The 15,191-nt window shown below is 35.2% G+C and overlaps 1 protein-coding gene across 1 annotated transcript; it reads right to left on the reverse strand.

Moving 5' to 3' along the window:
- Positions 1-1,176: 1,176 nt before the first annotated feature.
- LOC135213729 (uncharacterized) lies at positions 1,177-11,344 on the reverse strand. Its single transcript, XM_064247848.1, has 6 exons — positions 11,186-11,344; positions 8,343-8,502; positions 7,582-7,756; positions 6,197-6,367; positions 5,417-5,569; positions 1,177-3,132 (listed from the first exon to the last, which is right to left on the reverse strand). The coding sequence occupies exons 2-6, from the start codon at positions 8,468-8,470 to the stop codon at positions 2,986-2,988; spliced, it is 774 nt and encodes a 257-aa protein (XP_064103918.1). The 5' UTR covers positions 8,471-8,502; positions 11,186-11,344; the 3' UTR covers positions 1,177-2,985.
- Between the last annotated feature and the right edge of the window lie 3,847 nt (positions 11,345-15,191).

Genomic DNA, 15,191 nt, shown 5'->3' on the forward strand with positions numbered 1-15,191 from the left:
CTATATTAGCCTTAGCAATTGTGTTTTTTCTTTTTTGTTCAAATGTAGCATACTATGAATCTGGCCATTTCATCATGACTCCTTCAGAAACCTCAAATATTTTGCACATTTTTGCTGTTGACCAATCAAAGCTAATTTATTTTAATTCTAACACACACAACACTAGCCCAGGCCGAAGCTGTTTTTCGTACAACCCTCTCGGTATCAGCTTCCCAGTCCACCATATCCACAAGATGAGATAAATGTCCAAGATTTAGTACATGTCCTTCCACAATAATATAATTAACAGATCCAGCGACGAGTCATCTAAACAATTAACTGTACTCATTGATCAAATCACCCACCACAACAGCGTTCTTCCTCCTTCTTTCCATTAATTTTTATACATTTTGGGCAGCTTGTGACACTATTTGATACACAGTCCTAAGTGACCACTTCCTTGACAGTACTTTTGTTTCCTTTCCAATTACCATCGACTTTGTTTTGCTTAAAATGACTGTCTTCTTTTTTTCATTCCACACTTCCATCTTCCAAAGATTTTTACCATCTCTTCCTCCAATTCTACTCTTAATTGTAGGTCACTTGAATATAGTCTTCTCCTCCAAGACTTACGGTACATTAACTTAAATGGGTGACTGAATCTTTCTGATACCCATTCCTTTTGTAATTGCAAAGGTCTACACATCAAGTGTATCCTCATTACATCATCATGCTCCAGACTGGCTTTTGTAGATCAATGTTCTGAGCCAGGTAGACTGTAGTCAATTTTAACAATTTTTAACATGTTCACGTCTTGATTGTTTAGGAATGTAACATTATTACCAAAATGCCTCCAACCTCCACCTAAAGCTTATTGGCTACAATTCAATGGTCTTGTTTGGAGCACAAAATAATTTTCAGAGTTCAATACGCACAACAGTGTGCTGATCCTTCATAAACATAGCACTGTTTACACATTAACATGTACCTACACTAAACAACGTCCAAAAATTCAGTCACAGCCACTGGGTCAAGTGACTTTTTCACAAGGAGGAGGGTCCAACACCAAGTACCTTTAGTGAATCAAAGGCTTCCAAATTAGCCTTAACAGCTTTATATATATAAAATACACGAAGTAATAAAATAAAAGGTTTTTATGTCCTCATTAGTTGATGGGAGATTTTAATCAAATTCCAGTCTATTTCCTTAAATTTAATTTAGGTAACAATATTTTCCATATATCTTTGACAAAACATTTTCTTATTCCTAAGAAATTTTATCACTATATAAAAAAAAGAAGTCCAATGAATGAACTGTGCTATCTTGCATGTGGAAACAAGCGGACCCATTAATATGAACATTTTCTGCACGCTACCAGTAAAAGATTTAAGTAAAATAGCTCAAGAAAATTTGAAATAATAGAATATGACATTTATTAAAATGTCAAACTGCTTCAGTAATTTGCAACATGTATTTTTGCATTTTCATAGACACAGAATCCTCGTGTCTAAATACTGCAAACCAAAAAGTAGAAAAAAATGTAATTAATATTAAAAGCAATGCAAAACTGGAATTGCCTTTCCAACAATAGTAAATCATAAGCATACATGAACTGAATCAATTATTGGTACTGACTATAAGAAAATACATAAATCAAATTTCAAAACATTTCTCAACCATCGGCAATCAGCTGAAGCACCATTCCGTCAATGTTCTACAGAAACAATTAAAATATAAGCAAAATTATTGTTCTGAGTAATGAATATGCTTGATCTACAATTTCTATTAAGTAAAAGTTATTTAAGTGATCCTTTCTGTAGTTTGTGTATATAACACACAATTAAGATTCCCTTTATAAAAATAAAGCACTTCTATTCAAAGCAACAATGGCTCTCTTTAACCTACACCACAAAGTGAAGGAAAAATTCATACTGAACATTTTACAACATTAATATTTGCAAGCTCACAAATATCACTCAATACATAACTAGTAATGTACCTGCAACATTATTAAAAAAAATTAAATTCATATTTATTATCTCTCTAATTATGGTTTATATTAAATCTCTCATAACTAATGTAGTTTCCTTTACAAGGCACCACATCCTTATTCAAAAATTTACTCTCTCCTTTCTCCAATATGTCTTGCCTATTCCATTTTACAAATCTCACACACATTTCCATACTGTGTATCATGGTTACACTGCATGACAATTATGGCTCTCATTATACTACCATTCTTTAGTGAAAAACTATTAAGGTGACGGTAAAACTTAGAATAGGCTACTGCATAAGTTGTCGGTAGGCAAAATTTACTGAATATTGACAAGTGGCTTAAAGCTGCTAGTTTACATCCTTATCCGGCTCCTGTCCCCAGTCACACAAGAACTAAAACCTGAGATTTTACACTTCCTAGAGTATGTTTGACCCAGTATAAACACTGTTAATTGCTATTCTGAGCTAGCTACCTACAGTTAGATTCATATCTGAGTCTTATGAATTATTCTGTATATTACTTCAATCAGACGTCAAGCTTCAAATGAAGCTCACAGAGGGATGGTGTAAAGGAATACGTATAGGTTTTTACAAAAATCCATAAATATGAAGTATTAATTATCAAGGTAGTAACTAAATATTTTAGGACTCATAAAAAGGCTGGACTATGCATAAGCATGAAAGTGTGAGATGAGGTATTTTGAAATTGTGGTCCCATTCAAATTTTTACATGAATTATAAGAGATTCTTCTCAAGTCTTCTTTCTCCTCACACGTACGCCATCCTCTCTCAAGAGACTAGTAACTTTTAAAATGCAGTTGCACCATGCTATTATCAATAAAAATATCCATTATCAGCAAACAAGTATACTAATGCTTTGCAAAAAATTAGTACTTTACCATTAGTTACAAAACTACTGAATTTCAAACAAAGCTAGCATACAGATACCCAAATCATTGCTAATGGTTACACTAAAAAATGTTCACAACAATTGAGTAACATTTTCATCTGTTACATTGCTACAATGTTGAGAGATTTAATCTTCCTCAAGTGATCTCCCATTATTGCTTCGTACTCAGCATCTTTAATCTGGTGGGCTCCACGACTTACCTGAACCTGACTGCTGAACTGTGAATTTGCAGTACCATAGTAGTCAACCTACAATGAAAAGTTTATTTCTGTGATGAAAACAATCCATGATGAATACGTACTAGAGGATATACATCTTTAATCATACCATCACTCGGCTTTCAAATTATTTTCTTAAAACGACAATTTACTTTGCTACTGTTAATACCCTAAACTTTCAAGAGCATATATTTTTAAGACATTATCCTTTGCAATCTGAAAATTACTACTGTTATTTAATGTGTCATTGCATTGCAGATCTAATGGCAGTGGCTGCACATCTACTTTTGATGGGAAATAACTTCATAACACTAAAACGAAAAAAAAATGACATTTCAACACTGAAACCAAGAAAATGAATGCTCATTGGTACTTCACTCCAGAATTAAATAAATTATTACTATTATCACTTCGTGTTTAACTAGATGAGCAATCTACATTCGTACATACATACAATATTCATGTTTTGAAAATAAAATTAAACTAATGTAGGTATATCCATAAAGTACCACTTATATTCACTCAATTTTTTTTTTGTCAACCTTACCAGGACACACTACTGCTTGCTTTTCATTATTATGGTTAGATGCAAGTTTAAGTACCACTATTTTTTTTTCAAAGCAGCACTTTATAAAGAACTGCTTCAAGTTTCAGCCTTGCAATTGTAATATGTAAAAATACTAATGGCAAAGTTATATTGTCCTGCTGCATCTCATTGCTATCATCTGCACTATACTATGAACCATGTACTGTAGTATAATTCTCAAAGTAAATGTAAAAACTTTCCATATTTTGCTGAAAATGCTGATTTTTCTTAAACAAACAAAACCAAAGTAAGGAGTTTACTACCAATTTAATATATTAAAGGAATAAAGGATTATACTATAATAATCTAATGAAACAACATACAGTATGGTCATGACTACTCACTTCTTTACCTCTAAGGGCAACAATTCTTTTGAAAAATTTTTTACATAGAATAAAATACTAATTCCATCTGTAACTTGAAATACTTATTGAATTCAAAATCCTGTTTAATGCCTGCTATTTTTCATTAATGTGCAAAAGAAACCAAGATGCCCTATGAAATTTGCCAAGATTTTCCTCAGCAGATTGTAATATAACTCATTCCTCAATATACCGTATATTTCGGCGTATAAGTCGACCCTTTAGCACCCAAAAATCATGCCAAAATTAGGGGGTCGACTTATCTAACAGTACCAAAAAGTGAATCTTTATTATTTTGGCATATCGGTACAGGAATCCAGGCTTTACAGTAGGCTATTAACAATGACAGCCTTGTTGAGGTAACTATGTATGTAAATACCAGTATTAAAAACATTTCACACTGTAATACGACAATAATAATACATTAGAACATCCATTACCTTAAATAAAATGAAAAAAATCTAAGTAACTTGAAGAAACCCTAATCGCACAGCAAGCGTAAACATTGCGTAGCCATTTGTAGTACAGTAATTGACAAGGATGCGTTCACTCTGACAGTTTTGTATTTACCGGGGTATTGTTCAAAAACACTTATGGTATGAAATCTTTATTTATCACTTTATGAAATAAAAAAAATTAAAATGTAATAGTAAATATGTATTTAAAATCCTTCAAAATTACTTGAGTCATCGTCACTTGAATTAAACAATTCATCAAACAAATTATCATTCACGGTTTCAGCATAAGGATCCTAGTTTAAATCTGGTGAATCAACTGCAGGTTCGTTTTCCCTCAAATGAGCCTGTTTATGACATAGAAGAACCAATGGTCAAGAATTTTCCAACATAATTAAACACCGGGACGTCGTTTTAACAACCCAATCAAAATATTAACTTGAGTGGCAGTTTGTACATACATATATACGTAGGCTGTTATGCAGCGTTAGTTAGCGCTTTGTTTGTTTACATTACACTCGAGTAACGTATCTTTCGTTTCGTCATTTCTAATCATATTTGCCGGTATTCATCTTTTATATATTACACAGATTTGTTAATATACCGAGTATATTTCCTGTATTTCTTATGGTAAGTAGAGCAACATATGTACCGTAATTACATTCAGGTTATTTTATATACGTTTTACCCTGCTGCTTATTTTGAGCGTACGGTTGGCCTCACATTTTATAGGTCGACTAATATACCCGATATTAGTTAAAATCATACAAATTTACTCAGAATTGGGGGGTCGACTTATACGCCGAAATATACAGTATTTAAAATCATGACAAAAATGAAGTGGAAAAACCTAAAAGACCATCCTTTCACTAAAATAAGCTGCATAAGAAGAATGATTAAAAACCACTTACCTGAGTCTGGACATAGGCTTGAATGCAGGGTTGTAAGAAAGGCTGACGGAGAGAGTGAAACTTTCTGGACTCGTTTAGCAACTGCTTATTAAGATCTTTCAAATGGCGCTGGGCACTATCCCGTTCCACTATTACATCAGTAGTCCTTTTCCCCTGAAAAGATTTTGAAAAATATTAGATTAACAGAAAATGATATAGCAACTCACTAAGGAAATGGTGCCACATTTTAAGTCTTAGTTAAGACAGCAAAAAAATTTATCATTGTCATCATCATTTCTTAGACTTTTCCTTTAAGATCTGAATTTAAAATGCCCCCATTCCAGACTGAAAGACTAATTGAGACTATTTTTCATCCTAAAAGGATAAGACATGTTCAGACACCACCCTTCCATTCTTTAGGAGCCAACGGCCATGCCACATTGAAAGCACCGCATTCTCATTGTCACACTGGGTCTTCTAACAAGTGTCTCTGGAGAGCAGAGTATGAAGTTTCTTCCTCTGAAGTGACCAATACAGAACTACCTTACATACAACTCTCCATCGCTTTCCATACCAGCTGCTAAAAGACCTTTCATGAAGAAACCTGGGATCAACTGCTGTTAATTCAGCTATCAGATCAATCATGGCCATGATATCAGTTTTTTCTCTTGGGCTCTTTACATATGAATAAATTATTTTATCAATACTATACCAAACTGACCTTTAAAACAATTATCACAAGTACATTAGGTAATAAAATGGGAACAGTAATCTAAATAAAATTTATCACAAACAACTAACCTTTAACTTTAATCTATCCAGTTTATCTTGAATTTTCTGAACTGCAATTAGTTGGGCATCACGACGTCTTCGAAAAGTATCTAGAGGTTCATACAAAGCATGGTACTGTTTCACAGGATCTCCCAGCACCTGCTGAACTGTTGAACTTGTTTCTTCACTCTTTGGTTTCATCTGAAAATTTAATTTATACTTCATGAGTGTACAGAAATTCCTAATGCAATCAAATCTCAGCATACAGATAAAAAGTGGCCTATAAAAATGGAATTTCAGAGGATCCAAAGACCAGAAATTGGTTGTTTCCAAGTTTATACCATTTCCAAAACACCAATTTGTCAGTCCTGCATACTAATTACTACAGGGAGAGTCCCTGGTTAACGACGGTGCTTTGCTAACGATGACGTTAATCAGATTTTCGGCGCCAGTAAGAGGTTTATCAGCAGCAATAAGCAAATTAACGGTACTGTTAACCAGTTAACAGCGCTGTTAAGCCGATCACAGGCACTTTCGGTGTCGTAAATGCTATTTATTCAGTCAACAACAATTTTTGGTTACCAGCACTTGGCTGATAACTGAACCCCAGTGTTAACCGTGGACTGCCTGTAATCATTTTCATAATACTATTATTTGAAAAGTAAATCCACAGTAGTATGTCTGTTTGATTTTGTTATTTAAAATATATAAAAGATATAAAAAGGAAAACGTGGAAATATCCGGTAAAGAAGGGCTAAAGCATAGACAAAAAATGGCACAGACTTGCCTTCAAAAAGGTGAACTGGGAGAGTAGTGCGCTCTGGGTTGACTTTATGGAGTCACAACAAAATGACAACTGATGCAGAAATTGGGATCATAGTAACAACGGAAGTAGTTGCAGCATTCTGATCAACTAAAGCAGATTGTTGTGACTCACGGTTTTAAAATGAAATAAGGCATCTTGGAAGTAACGGGCTGCAAAAAGCACATCTTGAATTGCATCAAGCAGGCTACAAATTTTTCTCCCAGAATGACTGAAGTTTAAAAAGCATGTTAATGATCTAAGTCTTTTCATAATTCTCATAAAAATAGAAGCCACTAGGATGTTTGTAATCAATAGTACAGTCTATCAGATATTTAAAATTACTTGACAGCCTACAATAATAATCTAACTTATGGACAGCCTACTTATACAGTAATCTTACAGACAGCATGAATTCAGCATATTTTTATGGTGAAACTATGGTTATACACCACAGTATGTTCATGTTACTAACTTATCTAAATTGAATACGCTACATAGTAGCTAGACACTGCTGTTTCCTCTAAAGTCAGTTTAACACAAAAACTCTTGAACAAAACAATTCTTCAAACCATCATTCTTCAATAAAGTTGAGCATATCACTGATCATTACCTCCATTGTAACGGACAAATATTCATCTAAGGCCTGATGCAACTGCGGGGAAAATGAAGAGAGTCCAGAATTACTCAAATCCTTGATCAACTTTTCTTCAGCTTCCTGGACATCCTTAATAGCATCCCTGTAATTCTTCACTTCTCCGGCAAGTTTGCAGCATCCAGCTTCTGACCTGCAAAATCAGATTTGTTACATATTTCCTCCCTGAAGCACTAGGCTCGATACCTGGAACATTATATCATACCTCCAACTTCTGTTTACATTTTCTGCTGGTTTTCATCTCCATCATACAGTCATTAACTGTAGTTTTGTTAAAAACAAGCCATTATACTAAAATTGTGTAAAATGCCATAAATCTGTAATTATAAAAAATATATACACTCAAAGACTTGATTCTAAATCTTATTTTTTCTAATAAAACAGTATGAAAACTAAAACTATATATGAAAGATTTATTTCTATCAAATGTTCAAATAGACATGACAAAAACTAAATTAATTTAACATACACATAGTATTTGCTTTTCTAATCTTACACTAAACTAAAGAGAGACGGGTTCAAGTTTAGAAAAGAATGGAAAGAAAACCAGATAAGCAGATACAATTTTTGAAACATTATTGTTTTTTGGTGTAAAACCACTACTTTGCAATAGCCTAATCCTGCAATCTACTGGAAGTTCTGATGTCTGCAGGATTAGGCTCCTGTAACTGTAACTGCTCTTTGTTAAAACTGATGTCCAATGCACTGAATCAACTCACTTGGTGATGTCCACCCAAAGGTTTGCCAAACTCTCCTCTTCTTGATGGGGGAGGATGCCACTCGCAGGCTTTGGTGCCTCTAAGGTGGGGGTAGATTTTCCAATTCCAAGGCTTAGGAATGACTTCATTTTTGTGGTTAGCAAGTCAACATTTGAATCACCTGGAAAGACAAATTTTGAATAATTAATACTTATCAGTTAGGCACCTTGGCTCATGAATAACTTTATTTCTTTCAGTTACAAAATAAGAATCTGAATTATCTGTAAAAAAAAAAAAAAGTTATGCCTAATTGACACCTAGCCATTATTCACACTACAGGCACATCCTTATCTAGTGTGGCACACCTTCAGTGTACATTACATTGTAAATAGTTTACCAGTTCCACTATTTTTGTTTTTTCCTTTTCTTCATTACCTTTAACTTCTTCCCACTTAGTTGTGCAATTTCTTATTTAACTTTGCCTCGCTCAAATTTTCACCTCTGTTACAAACAAATCTTGTGATGCAGTCCCATGAGTCTGAAAATAGGACTCGATATTTGGTTGTACTATTAGCAACTATATAATAATACATTAATAACATAATCAAAATGGCACACAAAGCCTAAAACCCAGACAGTTCTGGAAGGTGGTGTTTTAAGGTTCCAGGCTAACCTGGTGCCAACTTTACATTAGTAATCATAGCAGTCTCCCTCCTGCATCCTATTAGCCTTCCCTCAGCATGCAAAGGGGTATTCTTCCATCATTTGATATATCAACATTGCAGTCTAAACACACTATTCTCTGGCTGCCTAAAAGTTACAAAGTCCTGTGATTTTTTAAACATTTGCCTAATGTATCACAGGACTATTTTCTTGCAAAATATATCAAGTATAAGTTTGTATCTTTCTGACCTTTATTGTTGGGCAAACCACTTATTTTGTTTCCTATTCCATACCTCTTCATCTAACAATAATGGGGTATGTACCATTAAAAAAAAAACCTAATGAAAATGGAGGACGGCAATGGGCAACAAGGGATCTTGGGTTAGAAAATCATAAATGACCAGAGTAACACCGTGCATAAAATACATGAAAAGCACTAGGTTAGGTTATATCATTTTGAGTTGGTACATTAATGTTCCTCATAATAATCATCATCATCTTCCAGTTTGCTATCAGCTGAGGTCTTCCTACTGGTTCTCCTACATACAGACAAAAATTTAAAGGAATCTACTTTAATTTTATTAAAGCTTCTGTGAATCTTGGCCTGATTACACAAACACCCACATCTGGAGCCCCAATCAAACCTGACCTAGGAGGCTTTACTTAGGTGTCAGACATAGACCATAGAGAAACAGCAATTGCTGGCTTAAATAATTGGTCATTTTGTTTTCAGGTGCAGTCTTCACAATTTAATATTATTATTGCAATTTTATTTTTAAACATGGCATCTTTGAACTTAATGAGGAGTTCTGTGAATTGAAAAACTGTATTGAGAAAAAATAGTGTATTTAGAAGCAAGTTTAAATGTGAAATGTAGTTTACCTGATAGTTTTCTGATGTGATTTTGATGAATTTGACTTTCATTTTTCATGAAAAATGTCTTGAGAGTTCATTAATATAACCCCTTCTTGTCTACCAACATGAGATCACTGTCTTAAGATCGGGGTAGCTGGTGGTGGTGGGGGGTGGGACCCACTGCCTTTGGAATTGCAACAAAGAGGATGAAAAATAGCTGGGCTAAATAAATAGCCAAGTTCTCTTTGACTCATGACATCCTAGGCTACATCCAGTTACGTGGGGGGAGAGGACTAGCAGAATGTAGGCCACCTGATCAGGTAGGACACGGCTGGTAGTTTGCACATCCGTGGATGGCAGTTACAGCTCCTATCTAAGTACCCAGTTGATCTTAACCCTGAGGCTAGTGTGCGCAGCAAAACAATACCTCTTGCCAGAACAGACGAGCTTGCCAAGAATATCTAAATACGAGGCTAAGGCGCAAAGCACCATTCGGCCATTCTTACTGACAGCACACATTAAAAAGAAAATCGGCCGTCCGCGGATATGCATTCGCTCCGACATGGCAATCAAGGATGGGTTTAAATATTTAAAGAAAATGGAATAAATCAGTAAAGTGAACTCAATAAGGTAAATGACTGAATGGCGAAGTAGCAGCCACCTTCCTGAAAAAGTACGTGAATTTGCTGCCATGAGCATCAGTCAATAGCTGTGGCCCATCCTGGCAGAACACCAAGACCTCTATTTTTCTTCCGAAGTTAAATGTTTTCTCCTAAATTAAGAAATACTAGTAGCTACTAAATGGCAGTTAATTCAAACGATTTATCGAGAAATGGCCGCGTTCCGAGAGAGGTGGCCGTTATATCGCTGTTTGGTATTTTACTACTATTCTAGGTGCAGTACCTACTAGTATTTGGTTATTAGCTAGGTAGGTACCTACGCTATGGCTAATTTGTCAGTACAGTAGCCTATTAGGTACCTACTAATTGCAACTTGTACTTTGAAGTTTTATCCTCAACTTCAGGTACTACCTACCTAGCTCCCTAGGTACTAGGTAGGTAGTAGTATCTGACTAAAGGATTAATTTGGAGCTTAGCTAGAAGGTCTCATCTCCAAATAAACTTAACCTTTGTATCAAGGTTTCCTCGTATGGTTTTCGTCATAAGCTCATACTACCTAGTAGGTACTAGGCTAGGTTGTACTAGCCTAGGACTAGGTACCTAGTAGGTAGATATAGGTAGGTAGTATAGCTAGGTACCAGCTGTTTTAGCAACACAGATTTAACCTTTTTATGGAGAAATAGGATTTCACAAAATGCTAGTGAATCGAACAGCTTTGTTGCTTACTTGTTCTTCTCGAAGAATAGTCCAAGACTAACAGTGACACTCGTTATTTGTGGAAAATTAAGAAGTACAGATGGAGTTTAGCAGGAGAGTGTTTACAACTTTGACGTTACATTACTTCTTCTTCTTCAGTCATCGCGAATTATGTCACTCTCGACGTAATAGGAACTGGGGTAAATTGAATAAACTACGGAGCCATTATAGAGGCCAATATCAACTAGTAATAATACTTCTATTACTAAGGCTGTGAACGGTGATAATAAAAGAGACGTTAAAGTCTAAAGTGCTGCAAATGTCTTTTTCTCATTCTTCACGCAAGATGAACTAAGGAAGCTGAAAAAAATGCTAGGAAGCCGTTATAGAGGCATACGTCACCGTCTAATATTACTACTATTACTAAGACTATGAATGAAGATAATTAAAAGTAAATTTAAAATGTAAAGTGATACTGATGGAAACTATTTTGTTTGGAGTGCTGATTCTTATGATGGAGGACGTGAACCACAGTTAACAGAAGATGGAAGAAAGGGAATTTGGAAGGAGGTACAATAAAAGGAATGGAAGGGGATTTCAGCTAGGGCCGAAGGGATGCTGCAAAGAATCTCAGCTAGGATGTTTTTATTCCCAATGCCAAAAACACTTGACGGCACAATATTTTAAAATTAGCTCTCATTATAAACATTATATAACTGACAACCTATCTTGCAGGAAAATCCTAGTCACAAGCTATTTCACAGGTTTGTTACGATTTGTTATAAGTGTAGGTGCATCCCGTTCATACAACCAATGTCTTCCTGACCTACGTTTCAATTAAGTCTTTTACCTGGCCAATTTTTTTGTGTGAGTTATAAATTATACCATAGCCCAAATTGTAAAATAAATAAATAAATAAATAAAAGAATAAAAAAAAATACGGCTGACTCGTTCAGAACTCCCAAAATTCCTTTCTAGACTGAACGTTTCATATGTATACCTTTCATAATGTTTCATTCGTACCGGTCTATTTACCCTTCTTTGTATTTTTTCTTATTACGAAGGGAAGTAGAAATCACTTCATAAATATCAAGTGGGTTAGGCCTATGATGCACTGTCCGGGAAGGGTAATGCAGCAGTGTCTTTTAAGAATTCCTTTGGGAGAACATTATAGAGATCTCGCTATCCATACAACTTAGGTTTATTTTATAAATGGAAAATAAGCATTTATGTTGCAAAGTGATTTGTTTACAAAAAAAATTATTTATTGATATATAATCTAATATATTCTGACAGTTTTCGTATTGTGAATACCTCTCAGCAAAAGGTATTCGTAGAAAGCTACATCTAAGGCTAAAAGTTAAGACAAAAATGTTATTTTGTTGTACACCAATAATGACTGAAATCAATGAATTTATATTGGGCAAATGTTAAGCCCATAAAAAGATCGTACAAAGTTTATCAAGTCATTTCTGATTATTATGTTTTAGCATATTTCCCATAACAATATAAATCTAAGTTCACATTTGATGACCTCTGCAATGGGATACAGTAGTGAATAAATCGTTCTATGCATTTTTTCCTCTGGGTGAGTTGATCAGTTGTTCTGCATAAACATAGAAATTCATATCTCTTTTCGAAAAGCGAAAATTAATTTTCCGTTGCAAAACAAGCTCATTGCAACTTATCAATAAAAACAATTCCTAAAGCGTTTTCAGTTTAGATTTCACGAAATGATTACGTAGAGCGCTTTCATAATAATAAAAGTAACACGGCATAATGAGTGAAATACGAAGCACAATATTAATACCAAGATATCCAGAAAATAATTAATATATAAATAAATACTTGGAAATTAATTTGGAGTCAAGATATGAGCCTGAAGTAAAAGTACAGATTATTTGTATTATATTATTACATCATTACAGATTACTTACGTTACACAACGAGGACGAACAAGTAAATGAGCTTTTCATTATTTGACAGAGAACTCTACTGATAATCTTGAATGCCAGGTTTCAATACTAGATTCACATCACCCGTGCATCTGATGCCTAGGCCAGTCCCTTACGACGCTCCTAATTGATTGTTGATAAATCAACACAGGGCTGAAAACTCTCAGTCTCTCTCGACAGTTCACATAGGCAGGATGTATGTTCCACCTCTCCCGAGGGATACGTCTGTCAAAAGTAACCCCTCAGGGGAGGTGGAACATACATCCTACCTATGTGAACTCTCTCGAGAGACTGGGAGTTTCTAGCCCCGTGATTGGCTTATCAACAGCCAATCAGGAGCGTCGTAAGGGACTGGCCCAGGCATCAGTTGCACGGGTAATGTGAATCTACTATAACTTGTTCGTCGCCATATCCACTTTTAGATGTCACGGGTGTTGGTGAATGTACATCTGGCTTGCATAACATCATCTCTATAGAAAATAGCCATTTATATCAATTCATAGTTTATATTTTCCATGACACACGTTTGAATTTTATAAATGCGATTAAACTTGCAAATCTTCGACCTCTATCAGAGTACAGTGGAAAATTGGTTAAACCAGGTTAAACTCTAACAGACTTTATATCAACTGCAAATTACTTATAAACGCCGAAAGGAATGATAAATTATGTTAAATGAGAGAAACGACGGTGAATTTTGAAATGTTATGTACAACCATTTATTTATTTATTGATGAATGTGTCTGTAGCGATGAAGGGAGACAACTCACTATTACTTCATTATAAAGACAAAGGCAAATTCATTAACCCATGGACCAGAAACACGAGTCTTTTTGGCTTCGATAAATTGAACGACCGTCCTTCATTTCGATTTATTTTTTTGTTTTGATATTTTTCATCGTCTGTTATCTATTCTGCTCCTAAAAAGCCTCCTTTCGAATCGAGTAACGCAATTGGCGACGATAATTGGCCATTAACGACCACTTATTGCCTAGACGAGGTGAGCCAATGACAAACGAATAAACAAGTAAAAATTCGTCGAAGTTTCTTCGGTACAATCGAGTTTTCTGCGCAGTGTGTAATGCTGTATGAGCTGCAGCATATGGAACTTTCGGCCACGGCTCGGTGGTGGCCTATTCTATTGTGTTGACAGACGCAAGATCATAGGTAACTTTAACCATATATAAAATAAAAACCACTGAAGATAGAGGGCTGCAATTTGGCATGTTTGATGATTGGAGAGTAGATGATTAACATACCAATTTGCAGCAATCTAGCCTCAGTAGTTTTTAAGATCTGAGGGCAGACAGAAATAGCAATGTCAATAGTTTTCTTTTACAGAAAGGGATCATCACGAAACCAAAATTCTTGGCATTTCGACAGATTTGTTGTCAGCTGATCGAGCAGGAGGAGGAGAAAATAATGAATTTATCAGAGAGAGTGACACAAGTGTTGTCCTGTCAAACAACCGCTCTTCTGGCGAATTAAAGTTTTTACTAATTTTTTTTCTCTAACCTTGACTTTCACCAGGGTTAAAGGTTAAGGTGACGGGCGGGAGGGACTAGCTCTGAATGCATTCCTATGAGGGCTATCCTGGAAGCCATTGGGAACTGAAGCAATTCTAATGACAAAGATGCCTACGACGATACTGCTGACGTTGACAATGTTTTCCTGACGCCAGCATCGATAGTGTACTGGTGACGTCGATATTGAGTTATAAGCTTCCTGGGGTTAAATCTTTGCATATATGAAAGGCATTGAACTTATGGATTTTTACGCCGCGCCAGAGGTTGCCACAGTAGTATATGCAAGTATTGAACCCATTATACATTGCATAACCCATATTTTGCATATATGAAAGGCATTGAACTTACGGGTTTTTACGCCGCACCAGCGGTTGCCACAGTAGTATAGGCAAGTATTGAACCCATTATGCATTGCATAACCCATATTTCGCATATATGAAAGGCATTTAACTTACGGGTTTTTACGCCGGGCCAGAGGTTGCCACAGTAGTATATGCAAGTATTGAGCCCATTATGCATTGCATAACCCATATTTTGCATATATGGAATTCATTG

This window comes from Macrobrachium nipponense, chromosome 19 (genome assembly GCF_015104395.2).
Source record: "Macrobrachium nipponense isolate FS-2020 chromosome 19, ASM1510439v2, whole genome shotgun sequence".
NCBI classification, from domain to species: domain Eukaryota; kingdom Metazoa; phylum Arthropoda; class Malacostraca; order Decapoda; family Palaemonidae; genus Macrobrachium; species Macrobrachium nipponense.